Here is a 27684-nt window from a genome sequence, read left to right as displayed (position 1 = left end):
GCAGTTGAACCCTTTTATGGAAAACCACTGGTGACATCAGAGTAGTGGCCCAATGCATAGAAATTGTGGTGGACATTGTATCTGGTAAATTCAATGTTATACCTCTCAGTGAAAAGAAATCCTACACATAGTACACATTATCTGGTCCAGTACCAGCATATAGAGTCCTTGACTATGATTTTAAAAGGTTCACCACTTGACCATGGTTTTTCACTGCATTCACAAACAGTGAATGCACATCGGTCCTATCTTTTGAATTGATATGTATAAACTTTATGTTGTTACTGCTGCAATTCAAGGATGCGGCAACATTAAAGGACACCTATGGAATTGCAAACATGCTCATTTTCAGAATTATTTACTTCATTGAACAATGAGCTTGACTGATACATAACCCTGCTGGTAATTTAGCTGTGGCGTAGCTGTCAGTGTTATGGGTTTAAATTTCAGCAGTCTAGTCCAAACTGCAACATGAACGATGCTGCAAGTCCCTTCAGAGAGCAGGCTGGTAATATATTCTGTGGGGGAAAAGAAATCATAAGCGTGAACTAAATCAAGCAACTTAAAGACAACGAAATGCACTGAGAGTCAGCAGTGATGAAGAGAGTAGTGAAACTGAGGACTTGGTAGGTTCAATCTAAAGAGATGGGGAGCAGTTAGATTGGGTGAGGGTGGGTGTCTGGAGACATGGGGGCAATATTCCTAGACGTCATTTTACAATAAATATATTTTTAATTTGTGCTCTTTTATTAACCAGCAAAATCACTTCAAAATGAATAGCACATTATTAAGTCTTCTAGTGGCTCTTACTGTTCTTTATCATGAGTTTGTATCACTGTGCAATTCATCTCCAGCCATTCTTCACACTAAATATGTTTTATATGAGCCTTCATTTATCATGGCCTGTCAGCTCTTAACTGTATCATTATTCAGTCTAGAGTTATAAATTGGAATCATTAAACGGTTTTTCATATAATCTGATGCAATAACTGCTCCCCCTTTATTGGCTTGTGAAAAGAAAATAGTAAATACAATTGTCTGTCAAGATCTTTGGAGATAGCCGTCTCTCTCAGGCTGAAATGAAATTAGGCCAGCCGAGGAGACAGGATCAATGTCAGCAGATTTGTTCGACTTTCATCGTGGAGGGGACGAGGTTGAGCGGATGAAGGATGGAAAGAAAAGGAAGCTGACACTGCTGAACCTGATGAGGAATGTGGGCTTAGCTGTCAGTATTTTTTTTCATACAGTGTCACATCAATCAGAGGTGTCTTTTCAACTTCTCTGTGCAGTTCTGGCCAGACATTCGTAATGGAGATATGACATTCCCTGAACTCAGCTGAATGTGTGCTCTCTGTGTCTTTTTTGTCCAGCATCTGAGATGTTTTAATGAAAGAAGGTGCAGTGATTAACAATGACAATGTGGGGTGACATTTTTCATCACTTGAATCATATTCTAATCAGAAGAGGACCTTGGCAGCATGGACCTTCTCTAGAAAAAAAAGTAGTTAAATTCGAATGTTGCAGAATCTAAAAGGCTTGGAAATTATAGAATTATTTGCATCACCACAATAGTCATGTCCATAACACAAACATGTACTATCGGGAGGAAACATTCATACACACAACACACACATAAGATTTACTAAAACACATTCCATAATAAAAAGATGAAAATGGCACAATTATCAAATCATAAAAGTGACTAACAGAAGATGCCTGCTGTTTTGAGTCATTGTTTTCTCCATTCTCATCCCATACAGAGATGGTGATAAATGATGTTAAACCTCTGACAATCATGGGTAAAGACTGCCACCCTCTGGCAATCTCACACTCTAAACTCCCCACCTTTATGTTATGTTCATGGTTTGGGGTTTTCAACTCATTTTAATTCTGTCATTAAGAAAATTATGCAAATGTATTTGAAAAATTGAGTATCTTTGGAGATAGTAAACTGATACAGAGAAGTCAAAAGGGACTGATGAAAATATTTTATATGGGAGACTTGGGTTTACAGAAAAGATGCACATATTTTTCTATGAGCTTATGCTGCCATCTACTGGATGATGCACTGAAGTGGTGGTGTGTAATTTGAGATGACATTCACCTCTGAGGAAACTGAGCAGCACTCAACTTCTCTGCCCTGAATTTGAATTACAAGACATTGTGAACAGAAAGAAAGACAAACCTGCACCCACATGAGTGTTTTTGCACAGCTTAATCAAACTTTTAACAATATGTCATTACTCCCTTTAACAGATTACCTTATTTCCCAGTGCTAGAACAATAAATGGTTTGTGTCCCCTCTGGTTGAATCTGGTTGAATGTTTTTAATCAGCTTCTTTATTCCATAACTTCAGGTTTAAATGTTATTATTTAGAATTATTTTACACTTTCTCGCACTCAAAGGTGCCACAGTGAAAATAAAACAAGTGTCACCATGTCTTTCAGGTGAACAATCAAATGAGAAACTTCCACTTTAGGCCTGATGGTGGTGTGTTTGCACCAGGTAGCACAAACACACGAACATGGAGTATAGTTGTACACCGATACTGAATTTAACAGAAGATTGACAGACTTGATCTGAAGGAGCTTCTGGAGCTCCTCATCACTGATATGGAGGTAGTTTAATTCCCATTTCCCATGTCACAGAGGAAGAGTGCAAAAGAAGTTTGATTTTAGTGTGATTTTGGCAAATTTTATAATTTTTGACTAGATCATTTGAAAAGTATCCCCTTTTTCTAAGGTATCCCAGTGATGAAGATGCAGGCTTTCCTTGTAAAAGATATCTTTTTTCTAAGAGGTGTTCAAGTCCAAGTTTGTCAGAAAAATTCCATTGTTTACAAAATGCCTAGAACTCCACGGTAGGACCATTTATTTACCCCTACTGGCCCATATTTCCACCTGCATGTTGAAGGTGTTTATATGTAAACTCCCCCAAAAGAGAGAGAGTTCACTCCGAGGTCTCTGTTCTGTCAATCTGGCAATAAAGCACGGTCATGCTCTCTTACCCCCTCTTTGCCCCCTATCTCTCTCTCTTTGTCTTTCATAATACTTCACCATCTATCTGTATGTGCCGTGTGAATAGAAATGAAAACAAATTGCTCAGGGTGCTCCACATGGGACCAACCAGCTACTGCATATTTGTCACAACTGCTTTCTGTGACTTTTTTTTTGTAGAAACATAATAAATTGGTAACTCTTTAACCACAAAACCTCCATAAAAAAACATAACAATTCTGCATATCTACGACCATAAATCTAGTACAAAATCAAAACAGCAAACCTAAAGTATCATATGATAAACCAGAGCTCTCATATTACTGGAAAAGGACCAATTTTCTGTTTTCCGTAAACTCTACAGATCTTTGAGTGGGTTTAAACATGAAGAATGAACAAGGAGGAATGACCTAATCTTTCTGTGTGATTGGGAATATTTGAGTTTGTAGTTCATGTCTTCGAAAAACATTTATAAGAGGCAGAATTTCTTAAGTCAGTTAACTTTTTGTGGAATTTATTATTAAGTCCAAGAGAGAGTTTCATGGCACATGTGATTTGTAATTGGTAAACCTGAAAGGTAACGAAGGAACTATATTGAAAGAAGCAATGTATATATTGCTAGATTACCAGTTTAGCTACATTTTAATAGACCTGATAGGCTAATTGTAGCTGACCAGGATGACTTAATATGCATTTTTTTAACATAGTAGCAAGAGCATTAGACATCAAAATAAAATCAAAATAGACATTTCTTCCTCTTTTACTCATTGAAAGCTTCCCTTTTATCAGCTTGAGTCTAAGATTTCCTACATTGAAATTTTTAGGTTTGTTAGCTCCATCAATTCAATCAGTGACATTTATTGAACACAGTTCTGCATCCAACACTTTAGTCTGCATTTTCAAACATATTTGGAAAGAAAAGTGAAGCCACTGTATGCGTTTCGAGAGAACAATGATGACATGACCAAGTAACTACGTGTTCTCAGTCACCCGTGGCCCACGCCTCGTTAGACAGGCTGATTCTGCAAACGTGTCATCACTTTGCACCATCTTGTCGATGCTATCGCAGCTATCTGCATTCTCCCTGAGAACTTGATATGACCCAGAGTGCTGTGTAGAGAAGAAAAAAGTGGCGGGAATGTCTGTACGTTTGTCAAGTTGCAGAGAATTATGGGCACAGTTCAAAGGCCTTTTGGGTTTCATTGCTGGTCCTTCATTTACAGTGCACAGCCTCCCAGTTAAAGTCATAGGCCACTGTGTTTAAAGGTGCACCACCTCTGTAAAGCTAAATCGATTCCATCATGTACTTCTCATCAACTACTAAGGTAAATAAAATTACAAAAAACATTTTGATAAAAAATGTGTCCCTTTAATAACCAAAAGGGAATTTTTGTTGTCATCTATTTTCAAGACAGCTGGAAAAACTGAAGTCTTTCTTTTCCTGATGTGTACGCAGAGAGAAGAAAACTATTAAAAGTAACCCATCAAACCTGTCCTCCAGGACTTGCTTGCACTTGTCTCGGCTCAAGTTCAGAAAAAGAGAAAGAGGGCAGAGAGCAGCTCAGAATGAATCATCTGGAGACAAGGAGACAGTGACAAATCCATTTTTAGCTTTAACTCAAACATTTTAGCTCCAGAATGCTAATAACGTCTCGCTTGGTTTAGTCAAACGTTCTCTGAAGAGTGAGTATCATTTTCAGACAGTTCCTTCCTTGTTGACAGGTTGCAGAAACACCACTGACACCAGCTTAACTCCACCTGTATTAACACTTATACTGTAAAGTTGTGATACTGAAGCTGAAGTTGGCTTATGTATGCTCCAAAAATCAGGATCAGATGGTACCTTTGAACCAAAATCATATTTTCAGGCATGATGAGATACCTGGCAATGACTTCTGGCTGCTCAATACGCTCTACATGGTGATCTCATTATTTTTGTCTTTTAGTGTAAATGTGTGTAAAAGTCACTGTTGATTGGCAAATCGTTAAAATGTTTTCATATGGGAAATATGAAAATTCTTTTCAAGAATTCTTTTGAGATATTTTTGGTAGTAAATAGTGTACTTTAAAATGAGACAGGCTACAACAGTATTAGCGCCATGTAGATGGTTGACAAATCAAAGGAAAAGTCCAAGTAATACAGCCATAACCGCATGGTATCATGAGTATAAAAACAATAAGCATCACCAGATCTCAACCCTATGTGGGATGTTGGATTGTGGTGTTTAACAGCATCATCTAAACGCCATATCAAGGAATATTCTTTAGAAGAATGGTGTTCGTCCGTCCATAGCTTTCCAGAAACTTGTACAATCAATACCAAGAAGAAGTGACGCTGTTTCGTAGCTCATGTTCGTCCAACACCTCACCAAGACACTTTATGTTAATTTTTTCTTGAATTTTTTCACTCATCTGAATGTACCACAGCTGAAAACATGGCGCCTACTATTTCCTGGTGCATAAAGCAACATGGGGCCTCTGTTTATTTACACAGCTAGTAATGTACTGTGACTTGTTCGTAGTCATTGTAAAGGCAGGTCAGATGGGGCGGTAACTGTACAAGAAGGTTGTGGGCTCATTTCTGTGATCTGCCTGATTCATATTTAAGGGGTAAGTCTGGTGATATTCTATATTTTCTTATTTTTAGCAAATACTAAGACCAAAACCAATGATGAATTGATCCTTCTAACAAGTATTGTCTGTGTATCCAAAGCCTAATGAGCTGCAACATTGCTTTGGGTGACAAGTTCCTTCATTACCATGAACATGAACCGTTGTTGTACATACACCTGCTACTGTAGGCTAAATACTCATTAGAGCACCAGACGTGCGTTAATCTGCAGCTGAAAATTGTCTCAAAACAAACGTACTATTTACTCCTGTTTGAGAAATGTCAAACACTAAAATCTACAGTGTCCAGCTCTTTTGGGCAGCTTTACTTGAAAAAATATCATGACCTGATTTCAGAGATTGAAATCTGCAGTCGGACAGAATGGGCTTGGGGCTGAGTGCCATAGACAGGGCAGAGAAGTCGAAAAGTACTGAGAGACGGGCTTACACATTGTTGACTTTGGTCTTTTCATAGGATTTGTTGACACTAAAAGAAATATTGCCAGGCTTATCCTTTAGTGAATGGCAGAAGAACAAGTTAACCTTCCTGCTTTCAGCTGATTAATCACTTCGACACAGATTTGCACGTCATCTAGTGTGATGTTCTACCTCCAAATAAATCTGTTAAAGCATATTTCCATCAGAGATGCAGAGTTTGCTAAGAAGTGATGTCATTAATCTGCCAAGCCAAAGAAAAAATGCATACACGCCATTGAATTGTTTAATAACTGAAGACAGAATGCATATATTATCATCATTATAGCAATAATCATCATTACAATGATAAAAAAAAAGGAATTCTTAAGTTTTCAGTCCATAACTGGCTCCATCCACGTAACCTTGGGTAAGTATCCCGCACACTATGTCATGGGGAAATCCTTGCCATGTCTTTGAGTGAAGGGGGCTCTCAGCCAGTATCGCTGCTCACTGCCAAGGAAAGACTCAACCCTCTGATCCTGGGCAGTGTGCCGCACTCTTTCTATTTGATGTTGTAATTGTTTCTCTGTCTTGGACAGGAGGTCTGGGACATGTTTTTCTGTAGGGGGAAACACTTGAGCGCCGAGTTCCATCTCTGTGGATGTTTTGGAGATGTGGCAGCAGGTTGTGGTCTGCAGCATATGGGCTCACTTTAAAACCTCCACAAAAGCCTCTCCTTTGAGATAATTGTACCATGAATTAGACGGGGAGGCTTTGATTTATCAACACAGTTGTTGACAACAAGTTTCCACCCTCTTCAGACTTTCCATTGAAAAATCTGCTGCGATAACCATAACCTGTTAACATAACACCGAACAGCATAAAATAGCACTTAATTTATCATCCTGGACAAATTGTCTTTGGTGTAATGAGTTAATGAAAGGAGAGTCTTAGAAAGGTAGTGGCAGAATAATTTCCTCATGTTGCAAATTTCAGCTGAGGCTCCTCTAATTACACCGGAGGAAGGTAAGCTCTCCTTGACATTTTATAACACTGCAAGTCTTCTAGGAAACTCACTGAGACCTTCAACCAAACCCACAATTAGCTGTAATATGGGTGTACACAATTCAAATATGGTTACATCAACACTGACATTGAGCAATCGTGGTTTGTCGTTTTACAGTTTCCAAAGCTGTTCCAACAAATAACATCATCACATGTGGGCTCCACCACATGCACCGTCTTTATTACAGCAGAGCAAAATCTGACATGAATCACGATCCCGCTTGTAGCTGTTACCACAAATAAGTGTCACCACAAACTATATTTTCCGTTGTCTGTGTTCTGTGGGATGATGTTTCGTGAATTATCATCTGATATGACATACTGTACAATAAGCACTGCAAATAAATGAATGATCATTTGAATGGATATTTTAAATATTTAAAATCCAAATGTCATATTCAAAAACAGCTACTGCAGGTGCTTAAAGGATTTATACAAACTGATAATGTGTGTCCCTCAACTAATGATTCAATACACTGTTAAAACTAGTGTGGAAACAACTAGTTGATAAATCAATTAGTCCACCAATGGAAAATTACTAATTAATTATCAATTTGAAATCTAAAAGTCAATCATCAAGCAAAGAAGACAAACATTCACCTGTTTCTTTTCTCTTATTTACACCACTGTGAATTGATGTACTGCTCAATCAGACAGAACAATCAGACATTTATCAATTTGCAGGCAATTCAAGTCATTAAATGATTATTTGAAAAAGTAGAAGGATCAGATCAATCAATAATTACAATAATCATTAGTTGCAGTCCTTGGTAGAACAGTGGAATAACTTTGCACTCTTTTTTTTTTGTTATGAAGTCTTTATTTATAACAAAACAAAATAACCAAGACAATTGGAACAAGAGGAAAACATCCTAACAACAACACATCCAGACAACCCAAACACAGCACTTACACTTTAAATAAATAAGGAAAAAGAAATGAAAAAAAGAAAAAAAAATTGGCACTTTTTAATAGTCTCAAATTGTTTGTGTAAAGAGAAAAAAGCAAAATAGCATACTATTTCTGGGCTACGCTCAAGGAAACTAGATAAACAATAATACTGACAAAATACAGAAAATAAAAGAAAATATATTGAAATAGTTCAAACTATTACTTTATTTAATTTCAAATCTAATCTCTCAGTTTTATGACTCATACTGTGTTGGCATGTACTTTGAGTTTTGACCCCAGCTTACCTTCCCTGTCCTTTCACTTCCACTGCTTTCATCTCTCAGTTGCACACACAATGCGTTTTCTGTTCCCTGGCTTCTCTTCGGTTCATGTAAAACAACTTCCTTCTAAAGATAGCGGCAGTGACACCACGCACAATAGACAGTAAAAGTCAATATACATAAAGAAACATATTTTCACATATTATTGTGCGTATTTGAGGTTAGGCTGTATTCATTCATTCAGGAAGGGACATGCTAAGGAAAATGGGGGAGCTATGAGGGGCTTTTTCTTGGCCAGCAAGTCCAGGCTTGGTTTCAGGGCTGTCTGTCCCTACTCAGCGCAAACATGTCAGACATTTCACCACCAGTATGAGCCAGTTTAGTTCCCCCATACCTTTGCTGTAGGTTGAAGGGATCTCTACCTCCCACAGTAAGCCTGAATTGTACTCAATACATCTAATTTATTAATGCTACCTAATTAGCTTTTAGAGGCATAAGCTTATTCTTTCTAAATATGGAAAGCCGATGAGTGAAATGAAGGATTCCAGAAATGTGAGCAAACTGTAAAACACAGATGCATATTTTGAGAGCTGAAAGGCAATGTGTCCAGATGTGACCAAAAAATAATCATGTGGGTTGAGTTTCTGACATCAGTGGACTCAGGCTCAACTGCTCACTTAACACTTAGTTTTCAGGTTTGCACTGTTGAATCTGGGCCTCTACAGAAGGGCACTACAATTCACTGAGGGGAGACGTCCAGTTGATTAATCCGTGAGTGTCGGGACAAACAAGTCTCCATTATGCCGACACTGGACCGGAGTTATGCAGCTTTCAACAGAGCACCACCATGACAGACGACCACAAGCAGGAATACATGTGCATTTCAAGAAGTCTGCACTGTTCTCTTATGAGAAACCTGAAAACGCGGCTCTGGCTGGAATATACTGAGAACACCCAAAACAAACCCACTTCCCGGCCCAACTGGCATCCACACAAGGGTAGAAATAAGGGAATGTATTTATGAGCATCTGGCTGTGGTTCAGTGAGGTCAGTGCACTGATAGAGTACAAGGATAGATCTCTGCCCCCTTCACATATTCCAGAAGATGAAGAGCCAGCGTGGCTTGTAGATCATGTGGTTTTCTGCCTAGTTAGTAAATCCATGAACTGAGATTTTAGCTTTGTTAAATACAGTATAATTTGTAACATCGTAAATATAAAAGTCTCTGTGTAAAAGCAGCATCGAGTTAGTTAGTTGGCATGCGTTTTGTCCCAGAAGTAAGAAATTAAATCCAGTATGGCTACCAGCCCCCCCCCCCCCGCCAATCCTGTGCACGCACACACACACATAAAAACACTGACTCTGATTCTCCAGTGTTGTGACATCAATATTCAATCTGTCTTTGGGATTTCTTTGTCAGGACGGCACGATTATGCTGGTAACGTTGACTGATATCGAGCTTGGCTTTTGGAAGAAGACACACGGTTTTCATAAGCCCATTAATCTTAAAAGGAGCAACTGTCAGAAAACATACAGTACCCCTATCCCTGACATAAAAAAGACCCGTCCAAGGCCTTGATTTCTGGTTTGGCGGAAAACAATATCACACTGCCTCCGATAGAAGGCCTTGAATGTCCCTTTGCAGACTTTTCCATTATGGATCTGGCATTCTTAAGCTTGGAAGCAGAGAATTATACCGCAACTGCAATATAAAATAATTCATGACACACGACTGGGTTTACAGCTCAAAGAGGGTCATTTGAGGAAAGATTATTATTACAGGTGTCTCAGAGCTTTATCTAAGTAAAGAAACTAATTGAAGGCTAAGTAAGGTTTCAACTGAGGGACAACACAATGAGTGAAATAAAAAGAACAAAGTTAAAAGTCAAAAGTTAATCATATAAATATTGCAGAAGAATTGAAAATACAAGGTTAATGTCAATTTCCACATGTGACCCATTGTTTTCGACCGCCTGGGCTTATATCCAAGTAGGGCAAGCATGAATCAGCAGCAGCGGTGGATGGAGTCTGAAGTGCTCCAAAAGTAATTAAGGTTTCTCCACTTAATTGACAACAGACCCAGGCCAGTGAAGTTCCACTGCCAAACAACCAATGATAGAAGTATAAAAAGGTGTATGTCATAATGCTTTCTGGCTGAACAGATTGGATGCCATATGGGCATGAGTGTTAATGATGGCATGGTTACAAAACAACTTAGTTTTTATATAGCCCTGTCAGAAAGTAAACTGAATTTAAGAGAACTTTGTTCAATATATTTATGATGTTTATGTAATTCAGCTCAGACTGGAGGCCTTGCAGTCTGTTTCTAGCCCTCAAAAACATTTGAAGACAGTAACTTAGACTATCTTTACAACCATCTTGACCCCTGGGACATACTGAGTGCTTCTTTGGTTTGCCTTAAAATTATATCAAACTGCAACAGTAGATTTATATGTACCCTAAAGAAGAATTTCTTATGAGTTTCTTTAATGCGTGGGAGTAAGAAAAATAACTCACTTGCATATTGGCTCCAACTGTTTTATCACTTCAATAAATAGCTTGACAGACTATTTCTTGTATCTAAGACAGTATTAGAGCCTATCAGCCTCATGGTTTAGTCCACCAAAGCAGTAGGGTGGACAGCGAAGCGGCATTGCACTCAGTTTTAGAAACAGCCACAGACGGTGACTCAGCTGCAGTTTCTAAAGTTTTATTACGCTGCTACTGTCTTGCAACAGACTGTCTTTGAAGTAAACATGATTCAAGTGTAGTCTTTTGAAATGTAGGGGTCAGAGTCAGATGGGTTTGTACTAGAGCCTGACTGATATATCAGTCAGCCGATATCATCGGCCGATATTGGCCTATCCCAGATATATCGGTATCGCATATACGTTATACGTCATAAATTCATTTGCCAAAAATAACCTATAGTTATGTTTGAGTGACAGACGCCATCTAGCGGCTGTGGTAATTATGACCCGGAGAAGTGATGCAGTTTAGATGCTGTCTATATAAGGTGACTTCCTCATTATGAGGAGGCGGGAAAAGTGCAGGAGACCGCTGTTCACTTCCTGTTTCAACCGCTGTTCGCTTCCTGTTTTCCACCTCGATTTGGGACATTTTTAAAAAAAACATAACTTGGTGTTTACTGTTGCCATGATAATGAAGGTTGCCTAAATTTAAGGAAGTAGTAACCACATTTCAAGTGATCATTTAAACGCAAATCATGATCTTTCCCTGACCCTAACCAAGTGGTTTTTGTGCCTATACCTAACCAGACCTTAACCACAGTGCTGTCACACCATAAAACATCATTATTTTTCAACGGTGATTTGTAACAGTTTTGGAAAGCAACAGATATATACATATATTGGTATCGGCCCCAAAAGTCCAGTATCAGTCAGGCTCTAGTTTCTAGATTTATTTTATGCCCAGGGTATAATAAACTGTTTCACGCTTCACACACACACACACACATTACAGTATGTTGGGAAAGAGGGGCTCAGATTTTTGTGCTGTACACTACTCCTCAAGGCCACAGAGGGAACTCTTCGTCATCCTTTTCGACTGGTAATCATGCAGGGGAAGACCATGGTCTTTGGTCATGCTTCCATGTCTCATGTCACACGTGAAGTCTGAAACATGACAAAAAGATTAGTGTAAAAGGTCGTGTTTATCTGAGCACAGTTTCAAGTCAATGAAAAAACATTTTATGATGACTTGGCACAATATGTCATGACTTAATATATTTCAACACTTGATGATGGAAATGTAGACCGGATAAAATATGAGAGAAAAAAAATTATTACAGTTTTTTTTTTTTTTATGAAGAAGTGGAATACAGCCTGGAATCTATAAATAAGACAGAATAAATAGACACACTTCATATTACCTTGTTCTTCTGGAGATGTATCTATAGGAAGTAATATACCCTCATTTTTCAATCCAATATGCCGTGCAACACATTTTGACCATTTGATCTCTATCTAGATAGTAATGGTGAATTAAATCCATGTCTGATAAAGAGATTGGTCACTGACTGATAGCAGATGCTTAACATGTGAGCACTTTGCCAATATGTTTAAAGTTATCTTTCCACAGAGAACAGATCGTCATCTAACTGAATATAAGGTGACTGCTTCCTTTGGAGTTAATATGTTTTATCTTAATAAAGTGCATGATGATAAGCGCAACCTCTTTCTTTTTCTTTTTTTTTTTTTTACAGTCAGAGAGATTACTATTGTGCATTAAATTACAAGGTTCCAGAAGAGACGGCTACTGTAGCACAAGAGTGGAAGTCTTATAGTTTGACCTCACCTTAATGCTAACTTAAATATACACTCTGTACTTGTGTGTGTGTGAATGCCAGCATGTAGTGTGACAACAAAATGATCCGTTGATAAAACTAAATATACTGACGATGTTTCAAATTTAAGTGTCACCCTCCCTGAAGAGGTCATGGCCAATCTCACGTGCTGCTGCAGTGGAAGAAGGAGAGACCTCGGATTAAAAATCATATGATTTTACTGCATCAGATATGTCATCTTAACAATTTTTTCATGTTTCACTCATGTCTTTCTTTTTGAATGAGGTGTCAGATTCAATTCTCAGATGCCCATATGTTAGATGTAGATGCATGCATGTTACAGGACAATGCAGGGTCAGTAGGAGGATTTATCATTTCAGCTGGTCACTAACAGCTGTTCCTCTGAAGCTCCATAAACACCAATCAACACAACCCTGTCAATCACTGTCCAAATGTAATCAAAACCCAGTTATTATTTTGAGAAGTTATTTTGCCTGTTTGTAATGAGTGATGAATAAAGCTTAGGGGAAAACCTGACTACAAGTGCTGAGTGAAGCTTGACAGCTACTGATCCTCTGTGGAAGTTTACTATAAAAAAGTGAAAATGATCATCCAAGTATGTGTGCTGAATACTACCAGAACTCAGAGAATCGAGTAAAATGTGCCAACAGATGTGATAATTCCACATCAGAGATCAGTCTGTGAACATTAACACTCAGGTCTGTTCATATTTTGTGATGACAGTTTTTTGAATCACAGCAACAGAGAGAGAGAAAAAAAAAGGTCCTTTGCATTTTCTTAATATGTTTCCACTTTAAATGAAAACCAGATTTGTCCCTAACACACAACAAAGTTGTCATGGAATCCCAAGGACAGCCAATGGTATGAAATTAAAACAAACTGAAACCACCCATTCAGATGGAGTAGTTTTTGTTAGATGTAAGTAACAGAAAAAACGCCTGGTTAAGTACACTGAAACATTTTGATAGCCTTAATATTAAATTCTCTTTGACATGTGATAACTGCAATATCTGTAGAGATAAAGGTCATTTTCTACTTGTACGACTGCACACAAAAAGAAAAAAAACACATAAATACTCCACACCTTCCCGAAAATTTAGTAGGGGCCGATTGTTTGCCTTTTTCCCAAAAACAGTCAAAGAATATGCATCATCCTGAGGCGTCTCCTTTAATGTAACAATTAGAAGTGCTCTCAGAACATGAAGACACATGAGACGTGTTTAGTGAAGGTCACAAGCAATTACCCAGCCTGGTAAAAGCTGGCATGTCTCACATGGCACCGCTGCACGCCCTCATTAGGCGTGTTCTGCAGCCCAGAGTGGGTCTTGTTGCTATAAAAGAACTGAGCTCGCTGCCTTCCAAGCCTCTTTTTTAGCAGAACCTCACCAGCAGGAGCACAAAGAAACTACACATCACCACCTCAGGATCAGATAAAACCTTTTTCTGTAAAGGAGGGAGGGAGGGAGTGGGGAGGGGGGGGGGCAGCTTGACTAAGGAATTGTGTGTGTTTCTTTACAGGTTGGGCTTGGTTGGCTTTCTACAGGATAAACATTGATTGAAACACTTTCCCACTAATGAGCAACAAGGGCTCATTACTATTTAGACAGAGTGTGAAACTTAAGGTTTAACACGTTGGTTTGAACGTTAGAATTTTTTATTTTCCAAATTAGTAAAGGCCAGAGAAGCTGCTGCAAATGTTCGGTTTTACAATTGTTTGCACCAGAGCAAAGACAAATAGTGACAAATGCATATATTTTGCTTTTGCTTATTGATTTATAATCCACAATGCACAAGTCTTTATGGAAATATCAGGAGCTTTCTCTGACACCATTTGTTTTAGCCTTATGTTGGTCCTGGTGTGCTAAATGCATCCAATCTGGACCCTGTCTAATAATTTCCATACTGAGCACTGAGATCACAAAACTCACAAACACTAAATCAAAACCGTGGGCACGAAGGCTCCTCAATAAAACACTATGGTTCATCCAGTTGGGGAAAGAAAATTGAAACCATGTCAAAAAAAAAAAAAAAAAAAGAAAAAAATACACATATTTCTGCTTTTGTTGAAACGTGAAAGACACGTTTTTGTGAACATGGTGTTGATCTGATGAGAGATGGGAAGCTAATGGTCCCAAGTACTGCACACTGTCCTAATTGAAACTTTGTGCATCACAGCTACTAGATACTTTGCAAAGTTTTGTCATGTCAAGAAGCCACTGAGGCCTTGGTTGCATTAGCTCTGCATACAAGCATGCACACACACACACACTAACACACACACACACACACTTGAATACATGCAGGTAGCCTTAATTGATATCAGCTCTTTTAAAAACTACAAAGCAATTAATACCAGTGTAATTCCACCTGGAGGAATCATCTGTTTGAAACAATCAATTCCAACACACAGTCATCCACACACACACACACACACACACACACACATTATCGGCGCCTGTGAGACAATGAAAAATAGAACTTGAAATTCTTCTTAAGACTTTTAAGACAAAGCACACTCGAGGAAGCGAATCCTTTGATGACACTTAAAACCAACATCAATATTTACCGACGGGGGTCATTGCACCTTGCGGGTGTCAGGTGTCGATCGGATGAGTTAACTTGTGTCTGATCTAAAAGCGATTTGGGGAGAAGTTTACCACTTTGAAGACTCGCATCTGTTTGTATGCCATTGACTTTATGCTTGCAACTGAACAAACAATTTAAAAAAAAACATTAAAATCGGTTTTAGACAAAATATCAATTTATCCATACCGGGCCTAAAAGAGATACAGGATATTTTCTGGGACTATTAATGAAGTGATTGAACAGCGGCTCATTAATTTCAGCATTATTAAATTTAAATTAAAAATATTTAATACACTTAATAGCACATTTTGCTGAAATTACACCACAAATATTAAGACTGATCAGTGTAAATTACATAATTTATTTCTTGAATATAAATTAATCTTCATCTTTTTGGAAACATAGTCTATTATTGAAATAAAGAAAAAGTCGGTTAGTCGATGCTGTAAGAGTCTGCTTTTTTTAAAAGAAGGAATGCTGCATGAAACAATTATCCTCAATCTTTCTGGTGTCAACCACGGTCAGAATAATGCAATTAAAACACGTGATTAAATATGACATTTAGTTGGTGAACTTCATAAGACAGAACAGCAATTAATATAAAGTAAAACGTACAGCTATTACAAGGAAAATGAACAAACTAACAAATTAATAACCTGCCATCATCTTTTATTTGTTTCATCTGCTGTGACATGCTCGATTAATCTAGTTCATAAAGTTTCATGTCAGCCCAAAAGATGTCGTGTGAAAGTAACAGTGTGGTCAGACTGTTGTGCACTATAACGACTTGAATGACCAGTCAGTGGTGTGCAGCCTACAGCTATTAAACCCGTCACCATTCAATTAAAACTGAAATCTTAAGGACTCTGCATTTAGTGTTTGTGTTGATGCTGTATGCTATTTATGTGGGCATATGCTGTATTGTGTGAATACACTTTGAATCCTGAAAAAAATGTAAGGAGCCGTTCAAGGTTGTTTTTGTTTTGTCACACATGATAAACCCAAACAGACGGTTGCTGACTTATGTGCAGAATTTATAACTGCACCAACGGCTGCCGTCTTCACCAGACACCAAGTCTATTTATTCATATCTGATATTCTGATATTATTTAATTCATTTACATAACTTTAAACGTTCATATACAGATGAACTCCAACACAAGATAAAGAAAATGATTTAGTAAACTACTGGTAAACGCGTTATATTTTGTGCAGGATTTCTATTGTTTATTTAAGCTGCAAAGCCTGAATTTATACTGTAGAAATTCTGACCTGCTGCTGCGCGCATTTTATATCATTTAAACCATCTGAATTTAAAAAATGAAAATAGAAACCTGCAGAATCTCTCTGACACATGCCAAAGACCTCAGATATCTAAGATTATTGTTATTTTAATCTATCAACCATGAGAACGTCAAGGACCAAAATTTAAAAAACACAAACTGCCAAACAACAAAAATACAAACTGTGCTAATAATGTGTGTGTGCATATATATATATATATATATATATATATATATATATATATATATATATATAGATGCCACCATAGATATATCTGAGTCAATTTAACAATTTAACAAAGACAAAATAATAATAATAATATTAATAATAAATACATTCGTATCCAAAAACGGCAGAAGTTGATGAAAATAGTGCGCAATGAGTAATATAATTTATGCGCTAATATTTTTGAAAATATTAAAGTAGACTCGTTGAAAAAACAAAACAAAATATGAATATTATAAGGAGTCAATCAACTCACATTCTCATTGTGAGATCAATATTAAATGGAAAATTTAGTAAGGAAATTAGTCCTTTGTTTTGTATTGAAACATGTAAACACGGGTGTACATAGCCAAATAATAACCCCAAGTCAAAGAAGTGGAAGCGTGCCGATAAAGCCATGCAGTTCCTACGTTGTCCAGATGAGGGGAGTCCTGCCAGCCAAGCAATGGAGAAAAGAGAGAGGCAGAAACTGAGACAGAGAGAGTGAGTGAGAGACAATGACAGAGACAGTGCGAAACTGAGGAGGATTTTAACCATCAGTTATTAAAGAAACTAATTTATACTCAGCAGCAACTGATGAGGTTTTCTCCTGCGTGGCCTGTATCATCATCCTGCAATATGCATGCAAATACATGCATGTAGGAGATTTGGATTCAGTTGATATCCAGGCAAACTGAACGTTAACGGTAAAAATAAATAAATAAATAAATAAATTATAATTATAAATTAAAAAAGTATCTAACTTAAAGGCGATCTTCTCCAGCACTCTATTCCTCTGACCCAACCTGATGCTTTCCATGTGTCCCGCTCCTAGATCTGGATGGTGAAGTGGCCAGGAGACAGAGGGGTGGGGTGGAGAAGTGGAGAGAGAGAGGGGGGAGGGGGGGTGGTGGTGGTGGTGGGGGGGAGGTTGGGGGGGGATAAGGACACTGCACCTTGTTACCATTGGGTCGACTGTTAAGTTTTACAAGTAACGTTTTGCGAGCATATAAACGATACCTTCTAAACTTGCACAGGAAACTCCGAAAACATGCTGTGATAATGTATGTCTCTGGAATCCAGTCGATATCCCATAGTCTGGGAGCGCTGCGATCTACAGACGTATCGATTACATGAGCCCCTTCCCACGTTTGATGCTTTGGCACTGGCTTATAAAAACGACTCGGGCTGCCAGTGGGCAAGTCTCCCTTTGCTCTGATGGTCAAATGACTCCACTCTGGAGGATCACACCTTCAGTCTGTCCAAAACTGCTTAATCATATGGCCAATTAATGTCAAATATGCAGAATGAATCATTTTATAGCTTAAGTACAGTATTTATGATATATATAAAGTAGCCACAAATGAAAAACGTACAAATATTGACTTGAATGGATTGGCATGTAAATTGGCCAACATGCCTCATCCACAGGTGGATAATTTCAGCTGTATTTATGTTATTTTTCAAGAAATAAATAGCATGCATCGTTTAATCACACGTGGTTTTAAATGTATTAAATTGCACATAAGTGAGTGGATTAATAACACACCGCAGGCCACAAGTTCACCCATATTTCAGGTGAATCCAATGAAATAAGAGCAGTTAAAAACATAATTTGCAAGCATCACAACATGCATAATGAATATCAATTAAATAATGTTTGCTTTATGCAATTCAATCTTTATTACACCCTCTAGTTTTATAATTCACATCTAATTGACACTACTCCCTGTCAGAGATGCACATTAAAGATGTACAAATATTTATGTCAGCTTTAAAAAGTGGTTGAACTTTATTCTAGAGCTGAAAACACTGGTAAACAGGTCATCCCTGTGCGTATATATATATTTATATATATGTATCCTATGATGCATAAGTCCTTACCAGCGGGCTGCATGTTGGATGAAACGTTTCCCTTTCTGCCACTTCCCCTATGCAAAATATTCAAGGAGGCTGCACGGCTCCAACCGGATGGGGTTTGCATTGGCTGACAGCGTTTCCAGCGCAAGACGACCAATGAAACCAAAGCAGAGGCTTGGCGTATAACAGCGAAGATTGACGTGGAGGACGCGTCAAATTAATTCCAGCAAAGTCCGGACTCCCCGGGATAACTCCAATTTGCTTTTATCGGATGAAGATCACTTTGTTACCATTGTACCTTGCAGTCACTGGCTTCCACAAAACACGGGGGCACGCTGCAGTCGGCGGAGATTTTAAGAGGTCCATTTTTCCTCTTCTGGGGCTCATTCCTCCCGTTCCCCTTCCTTCTCTGCCTTCTCTCGGACGCATTCAGCCATTTGAAGGGGCACCTATATTTCCCAGCATCTCGAAACATATAGGCAAATGGGTAAGCCTCAGTTACCATCTGCATGCTTCAGTGGCAGGGAGCTTATGGAAGCGTATCCAGACTCACCACGCCTGCGTAAAGACAGAAATAAGCATTTGCTTTTTCTCCAAGTTCAGATAATGTGTGCAAATGAAGAGGGTCTTTTTTGCAACTGCTTGTCAAGTATATTTCAAGGTGGATTTTCCAGCTTTGCGCAGCCGGCACCGTTGTCTGTTTAAAGCTTTAACTTGTTTGGTAACCACACTACCAATTATCCTATGAAATGCGCTTCTTTGAAGAGCTCTCGAGTGTCAATTCCTCAAGCTCGCCATTTTTAATGTTGTTTTTTTTGTTGTGGACGAAGGGATGGTGGAGAGTAAAGCACGCCAGACAGTTTACACACTTTTGTTTAGTTGCAAAATAGCGGCTGCCAGATTGCCAAGAAGTTTACCAACCTCTGTAGATTGGCACATGTTATCAAACTTTATAACCTCAATTTGTGGTGAAGTAGCTGCCTTGTATGACACTGATGCACATTTTGAAGTGGCTTTGTCTCTTAATAATATACACATATTATTGTTTGTTTGTCGCATGCTATTGTGTATAATGTCAGCAAGTGGAAATAATATTTTTATGTGTCAGACAAATCTGTGTACTCACGTCATACAGTGTAAATATGTAACTTGTGTGTTCTCCTGCAGAGCAAACCTATGGAGAGGTGAACCAGTTAGGCGGCGTGTTCGTCAATGGCAGACCCCTGCCCAACGCCATACGGTTAAGAATAGTGGAGCTGGCTCAGCTCGGGATCAGACCCTGCGATATAAGCCGACAGCTCCGGGTCTCCCACGGCTGCGTGAGCAAGATTTTGGCGAGGTACAACGAGACGGGCTCCATCTTACCCGGTGCAATCGGAGGGAGCAAACCACGGGTCACGACGCCTAACGTGGTGAAAAATATCAGGGAATACAAACAAAACGACCCCGGGATCTTTGCCTGGGAGATCCGGGACAGGCTTTTAGCAGATGGAGTTTGTGACAAGTACAATGTCCCATCGGTTAGTTCGATCAGCAGGATTTTACGCAACAAGATTGGAAATCTCTCCCAGCCCAACCAATATGAGAGCAGTAAGCAAGCCTCCGTGCAGGCCGGGCTCTCGTACAATCACATATATCCTTATTCCTACTCCAACACCATGTCGCCCACTGGCACTAAAATGGCCAGCCCTCCTGGAGTACCGGTGACGGCTGGACATGTGAGCATATCCAGGGCCTGGCCTTCTGCACACACCGTCAGCAACATCCTCGGTATACGAGCCTTCATGGATCCTGCAGGTGAGGACCATCATTTGCACTAAATCTAAGGCCTCTGCGACTCTGTGCCATCACGTTGGCCTTTAACTTTCACTGTTGTCAAATATGAGCTTAATAAACCAGTGCAGCTGGTTATTTATGTGTTATTTTGCATGATGAATTGCCATATCACTCCGTACACAACCTGTTCTGTCAACAGACAGAACAATGTGTCCATTAGAAGTTGTACAGGCCTTCGTTTCACCATTCAGCCAGAAAGCAGTAAGGCCACTCTCAATAGGCCTTTTCATGGCATGATGCGTTTGCAAACACCTTGCTCACCTGCTATATCCCCCCTAATCCCTCAAGTAGTCATTACAGCCATGTTTTCTTTGCCTCTCTTGTCCTTTAGCCAGTGTTTTCATCCACTGTCGAGTCGTCATGGCCGAGCACATTTTTGTGCCAAAAAGGCCAAAACAATTTATTTATTTATTTATTTTACAAAATGTGTGTATAATTATGTATAATTAAATATTCATTTCACAATGTGATGAATTAGCTCGGCGCTACAAGCCTACTGATAGGAGAATATTGCTTCTTTTACGCGAAGATAATGATAATTAAATATAGGTATTAACTGGGTAAAATAAGCCCAAATAATCCATTAAAAAATATTAAATGAGAGAAGAATATTTTTAACAAGCTGTTGATGTTTTCTTTCATCTTGATTGCTTCTTGTGTTTTTGTTTTGTTTTTATTTATAAGATGAAATTAAAACACAGGCCCAATAATATAATACACGCTTATTACAAACAGTCACACACTTCAATAATTAGAATAATTTTGATATAAAATAATATATTTATTTGAGCAACTAAGACATCAAAACTATTTTAGATAGTCTTAGTGTTTTGAAAATGAAATACGTATTATAGCTCAGACAGGCTCGTGCGTAAGGCATTTTGAACATGGCTATAATTCACATAATTAATTATAAACCTTAATTCGACTGCAATGTTTTAACACTTTGGAAATTTTACCTTTTACACATCTTTGACATGAAGTTACTGTTTCTAAATCAGCCATTGCTGGGACGGAGGGGTACCCACCAAAAATGGAGGACTGGAGTAGCGTCAACAGAGCAGCTTTCCCCGCGGCTCACACGGTCAACGGGATTGACAAATCAGCCATTGACGCCGACATAAAATATGGACAGGTAAATAAAGATCTAAACCTCTGTAAACTCTGTCACGTTTCAACACTAAGACTGGACAAGTGTGCATTCTCTGTTTTGCTGTAACCACGCCATTTTTCCATTCTCTGTCGGAAACAATCCAAACATTTAGTACAAAAAAAAATACTGGCAGAGGCCTTTAATAAATTATGCTCTCGCTACAAAGGCCTGTGGCAGAGTTGTGAAAAGTTTCCATATCAGGGAAACAGAGTCACATAAGGCCACAGACTTTTGCTTGATAAGATTTTACCCCCAGAGACTCTCATCCGGCAGGTTTTTATTACAGTTGGTTAAATGTTCACGTATGTTTAGGACTGAGATGACAGACAGAGGAAACTTAGTTGTGTATACACTCTAATTAGCCTTTTGGTAAACTGAATTATAGTGAAATTCATGTAGTCCTCAGCTTGATTCCCAAGACACCGTCTTTGGGAACCGTCGCTGTAAGCCACATGTCACGTGCAGTTATAATTGCTGTGCGTTTTGCGCTTATTTTGTCCATGTCTTATCTGTGTGCCTGCAGCCATCCTCGACACTGTCCAGTTATGTCTCGGCGTGCGCTTACTCCCCCACCAACCAGTACGGAGTGTACAGCGGGCCAGCAGGCGGCTACGTGGCCCCAGGGCACCACCACTGGCAGCCGCAGAGCCCGGCCCTGTCCCACCCAGGCGGCGGGATGAGCATGCATGCAGGGGAGATCCACTCGCCGATGGCCTTCAAGCATCAGGCCCGAGAAGGTACTAACCATGGAGGGGGGGGAACCACAGTTTAACGTGAAACTGATGACATAAAGTATTCTCTTAGATGCAGTTGCTTTATATTACAGTTTATTTTTGCACTGTAATAGTATTATTATTATTATATACACGTATGTAGGTCTGTCTCCCTTTCTCTTCCCTCTTACTTCCTCTCTTTCTCACGCACACACACATCCACACACCCACACACACACACACACGTTTTCTTAATAAGCAGTGACCGTGACGAGTGTAAACATTTACCAAATCCCAAATGAAGCCTAATTACATGTCAATTATTAAATATTGACCTTTCAGAATTGGCCAGCAGGCCTGCCAGGTGGTCCGAGAACATTTTTACGCATACAAAATGAGGGAAAATAAGCTTAATTTTGAAAAAAAAAAAAAAAAGGAGTCTGCTTGTTACAACGACGCATTTCTCAATCTTCAGTTATTTTAAATCAGGCAAGATCTGCTCTAACTTGTAGGCGAAATAGTTCACGTTATCTGCATAAGTAAATAATAATTTGATGAGGAGTTGCATGCACAGGCCCACTGTATTTCTTCTTTGTGTTGTGCAGGAGAGAGAAAACCGCCCAGTCCCCTGAGCAAGCAGCAGCAGCAGCAGCAGCAACATGAAGACTTGAACAGTGTGCATGGACTCAGTCTCCCTACCTCATCATCATAACCGGGACTTATACCACCTTAATTACCAGACCCATTTAACTGAACTCATTTCAACAACTCCAACAGTAAGTCTGAACGGCTTGTTTCCCCGAGTGTTTGCAGCTTACAGTCAAACACAGGCCTATTCACATGCATAATGAATACAGTATAGCTATATCGGTCTTTATGGCCATATGAATGTAAGCTTGCATGGATGTATCGGTGTTTCCCCTCATTGGTTGATAGTTTGTTTTTTTTTCTCCATTCTTTGAAATACTCTGTCATGGGGACAGCGGGATTAAAAAAAACATTTTTTTTTTTGCCAGTCCAGTCTGTCAGTGATAAGTCTTACCTACCATATATCATATTATCCTAATTTGTGGCCAAGATCTCGATTCTACAGTGACTCAACGATGTGAACAAAGAGATAGGCTAGGCCTAAATTGTCTAAATGTAAAATATTTGCCAAAGCTTTAATTACAGTATATATTTTTATAATTTCATTGTAAATATTCAAAAAATAAAGGCTTTCTTAAATGCCATGTGTTGTCGTAGCTTATATTGTTTCACCACAGATCCATTAACGGATCAAAAGTGCATTGTTTGGTTCTTCTCGGTGCTTAAAGCCGAAATACATAGAAGCTCGGTGTTGATGAGGGTGTTCATACTGAAGCTTTCTGTTCACTCGACCGGTTTTCAGTTTTGTTGATAACCTGGAATTTAGCCTACTGTTTCCTGACAGGAAAAGTTAGGCTCATTTTGGATCTTTTAAAGGCCTATACCACCAATTTATTTAATCATCTACTCGGAATGGAAGTTTGATCCAGCAGGTCGGACACTGAAAATTTATTTTCTTCGAGGCCTGAACATTCATCGTAATATCGGTAAAGTAATTTAAATATTGCGGGTCATTACCGGGAGAAGTAATTTCTTCACTCATATGGGCCACACTTTGAACGAGCTCTCAGCAGGCTGGGCGCCTATGCTGATGCTATCTGAGTTGTAAATGATACCTGCCATGATGGATATCTGAGGTCTGATCATGCACGTTATGAACGGTGTGTACAATGGAGCAGCTGACAGTCCAAATCCACCCACATGAAGCCTCAGGGGGTTTTCTTTCCCGTATATAAATTACCAGAATCTTCCCACACAGGCCTATAGGCCTGTATAAGCTGTACCCCCTCTAAACTGTTTATTCCTGTGGACTGTCTGTTCTGTGCCCGCTCTGACGAAAATCCTTCTAACGGCTTTAATAGACTGAACTGTGCCTCACTATTTATGTGACCATGTTGTCTGATCTCATTTCTATGTTTGGCTGATGACTATGACAGGCCTATTCCTATTTTTGTTCTCTTTGTGCAATAAGACTATATAATTAATACTTTTTGCACAGATGCAGATGTCATATAAATTATTATAACATTATTATAGCCTTGTATTTTTTCGTCAGTGTTGAAATCATTGTCCCCTCAGTAAAGGCCGTCTGCCGTATTTTGTGGCCTTCCGTTCAATTTAATCATCATTTTAATCCAGAGTAATGTGAAATGCAGTGCAAACTGCTAGTAATACAAGTTAGCAAATGAAGACAGTATCTTGGCTAAAATCATACCAAAAATATTTCGTCTCATCAAATAGTCTAGACTCAGTAGTTTGTTCATAAAAGCTGAGCAGTTTTTGACTCAGTGATTTTCTTCTAATTAACACCAGCAGCACAAAACATAATTACAGTCTAGTTTGTCATAAAATTCCCTTTCAAAGTTTTATTTCTACCCTTATTGTGAACCAAAATCACCAGGAAGCATGTTGTGTTTTAGGGAAAAAAAATTAAAAAAAATAGAAGAAACTCTAGTTTCAAATATTTTTATTTTTATATATTAGTCCTGAGAGATTTTAAGGGTTTACTCTCTGATTTAAACTGGATACTGAGGTGGCTGGTCCAGATCCTGCATCTCTTCTATTGTGACTTGATGCGAGACAGTGGGGTCAGAGGGGAATGTGTGGAACACAGCTGGTTTGGTGAAGGGCCCAGTTTAGTTTGCTTCAGTAAGATTAACAGCATCACCCTGAGTGTGACTACAATTAAGAAGAGTTAACATTTTATGGTGGCATTTCTATGCCTTTGCAAAACAGAATGGCTCATTATTTAATGTATGATGCAAATAATGTTAATAGATTTTATTAAATTAAATATGTATTCATAAAACATACAATTTTATAGTCTTCAATGCACAGGCCCATTGACCTCTTAGGGAACTGTTACTTATATCTACTTTGAGTTGAGAAAAGGTTCATCAAATGACGTTACTGATTGTATCTGCTCATTCTAAACAGTGATAAACCTGATCAGTCAAATTGATTTCAAGGTTTTTAAAACAAAGGGCGCCAGTCGAATGAATGATATTGAAAACCCTTTAAAGACTCAAGACATAGGAAAGTTAATAAAAGTTGCTCTGAGGCTAGAGAGCAAATCAAATTTGCTTATATCGTTAAAATGAATAATCCTTTTTTTCTACATGCACTGTAGATTTACTGCAAGTGATTACAAACCCACTTCATCCCAAATAAATGAAGTGGAAACCAGCATATAAAACTACTGTCATTGAAAGGTATTAGACTGACTGACTTTGTGGATTTACAGTTGGATTCTGTTTTCTTGATTCTGCCAATAGGAGTCAAAAGTCTGGACACGCTTGTATGTCCAACCTTTTGACTGGTTCTGTATAATCTTCAACAGCACCACAACAGAACAAGGAAATACAGCATTCTTTAAAAGGCATTACATTATTGTCTATGTAGAGTCTTCTTTCTGACTTCAAGAAAAAAATATCAATATATGTGCTCTCTAAACATGTCATTGGGCTTTTAAATATATTTTCCCCAAATGTTCTAGTCCTGAAATTTGAACAGAAAATGGATTTTACCTGCTATTGTTAAGATGTCAAAATTGAAGCATTTAATATTAAATGTATGGCTGCTTTATATCAGCTTTGCTAACACATCAGTTATATTTTTGAAGGTGAATGTAGCTATTATAATCCAGATTAATACAGTAAATTGATTATCTGAGAGTTCTGAAAAAGGGTCACAGAAAAGAGGAAGTAATATATTCGCACTGCTTCAGTCCTACATAGAAATGTTTCTGGTCCAAAGCATTAAGCACCGGGGTGTTACACTGATCAGTTTTAATAGCAAGTTTGAAAATACACCCTGGAATTTGTGCTCCATTTTGCAGCCGCTGATTCTTTTCCCCTTTTGCAGCGAAACCCCAAGTGACTCAGTAAATCCAAACATTAAGATGGCCTATGAGTACACACGCTCCCTGACTGGAGTCGCTCATGTTTTCCCGGATACCACTTGGGGTTCAGAAAACACTCCTTCATGGTGGCGGGGTTACTTCCTGCGGGACCTATGGTCATCAATCAGGGCAGCAAGTGATACCCCCCACAGTGTCCTCTGCAGACCCTCTGTGTTAGAAGGGCAGCAGGTGGGCTGGTTATAGATGGACGTTTCCTATTGATACAGAGCACAAAAACATAATATTTCTTTAATATTTAGTGTGTATACTTTGAGATGGCTGCCACATAACTAACAGAGTGACATAATTCTTTTCATGCCACTTTTTTCATCCCAGGATGACCATTAGGACATATAGTTTTTGTGTATTTTCAGTACTGATCAAATACATTCATGATTATTTCTCTAATGATGTTGTAATTTCACGAGGCAAAACACCTGTTGTGGAACTATTCATACATATTAAAAATTTTATTAAAATATATGAGTGACATTGCAAGAAAAGGCAGTAAAGAGCAAACTGTTAGCAAATCATTGCTGGCATTTTGCTCTTTATTAAGTTTTCTTCCTGTAATTTCTCATCTATTAAAATATGAATGAAAAACAATGTCTGCTTGTGGTTAAAGGAGACATCAGAGTTGTTATTTCAATTGTTACTTGCAGGGCTTCTTCTTGTACTGTGACATGCCAAACTTTCAATGAAACTACTGAAACACAAGCGTGCAAATGGCCAGACTTAAACACTGTACAGTGCTCTGATCTCCAGGATCTTGAGAGTGTTACCCCTGCATCTTAAACTTGAAAGGATTCTCAAATGCCACAAGCTTAAACAGATACTTGGAGAGATGGATAGAAGACTTGGCCTCCTTGATCCTAATGGATATGGAAATGAAGCACTATTAATAATCCAAGCGGCAGTGAAATGGTGACAGACATTCCTTAAAAAGCAAGAACAGGCACTGAACAGACAAGTTACAACTGTGACGATTCATCAATGTCTGCCATGTGTACAGGAGGTACTGAGTGCTCTTTAGAGACCAAAGTTCAGTTTATGTGTATTTGACACTTTACTGGGTATGATTTAAGATATTTTACATTATCTCCACTTTTTGTCTTGAGGGGTGGGAAACTACCCCAAACTGTACAGGAGTCGCTCACTCACTACTCTTTGCATGTCTGAAAGTCAACAAGAGAGCATCTCAGGACAGGCGACATGGCAGGCTAGACAGGTCTTGGAAAAAGCAAAAGAAAGATATACGAGAAACCTTTTAAAAAGAGAGTGGCAAGTTGGCAGATTGTCAAATTGTGAAAAGAAGGCCAGTGTCAGCAGCTCTCATGTCTGAAATTTCAAATGCATTGACTCGCCATGGAAACATGGTGCATGCAAACATGTACATTGCTTGAGCATGTGCCTGTCACGGTCTTTTAAGGATATCTTTTTTTTTTTTTGACAAGCACGTGGGAGACTAAGTC

At 38.7% G+C, this 27684-nt stretch overlaps 1 protein-coding gene across 1 annotated transcript; it reads left to right on the top strand.

Annotated features, from left to right (window-relative positions):
* Positions 1-18760: 18760 nt before the first annotated feature.
* Positions 18761-23441, top strand: pax1a (paired box 1a). The gene is made up of 5 exons (XM_067613841.1): positions 18761-19009; positions 19690-20319; positions 21360-21493; positions 22035-22248; positions 22830-23441. The coding sequence occupies exons 1-5, from the start codon at positions 19006-19008 to the stop codon at positions 22934-22936; spliced, it is 1089 nt and encodes a 362-aa protein (XP_067469942.1). The 5' UTR covers positions 18761-19005; the 3' UTR covers positions 22937-23441.
* The last annotated feature ends 4243 nt before the right edge of the window (positions 23442-27684 follow it).

This window comes from Thunnus thynnus, chromosome 16 (assembly GCF_963924715.1).
Source record: "Thunnus thynnus chromosome 16, fThuThy2.1, whole genome shotgun sequence".
In the NCBI taxonomy this organism is placed as follows: domain Eukaryota; kingdom Metazoa; phylum Chordata; class Actinopteri; order Scombriformes; family Scombridae; genus Thunnus; species Thunnus thynnus.
The sequence above is the reverse complement of the archived record's forward strand: the minus strand, read 5'-3'. Positions and strand labels throughout refer to the sequence as shown.

What these genes read in the sequence shown, in the direction of transcription:
- pax1a (XM_067613841.1), top strand. An exon ending in AGCCTTCATGGATCCTGCAG is followed by an intron (nt 20,320 to 21,359) that starts GTGAGGACCATC and finishes TTTCTAAATCAG; the next exon opens with CCATTGCTGGGACGGAGGGG. An exon ending in CAAGCATCAGGCCCGAGAAG is followed by an intron (nt 22,249 to 22,829) that starts GTACTAACCATG and finishes TGTGTTGTGCAG; the next exon opens with GAGAGAGAAAACCGCCCAGT.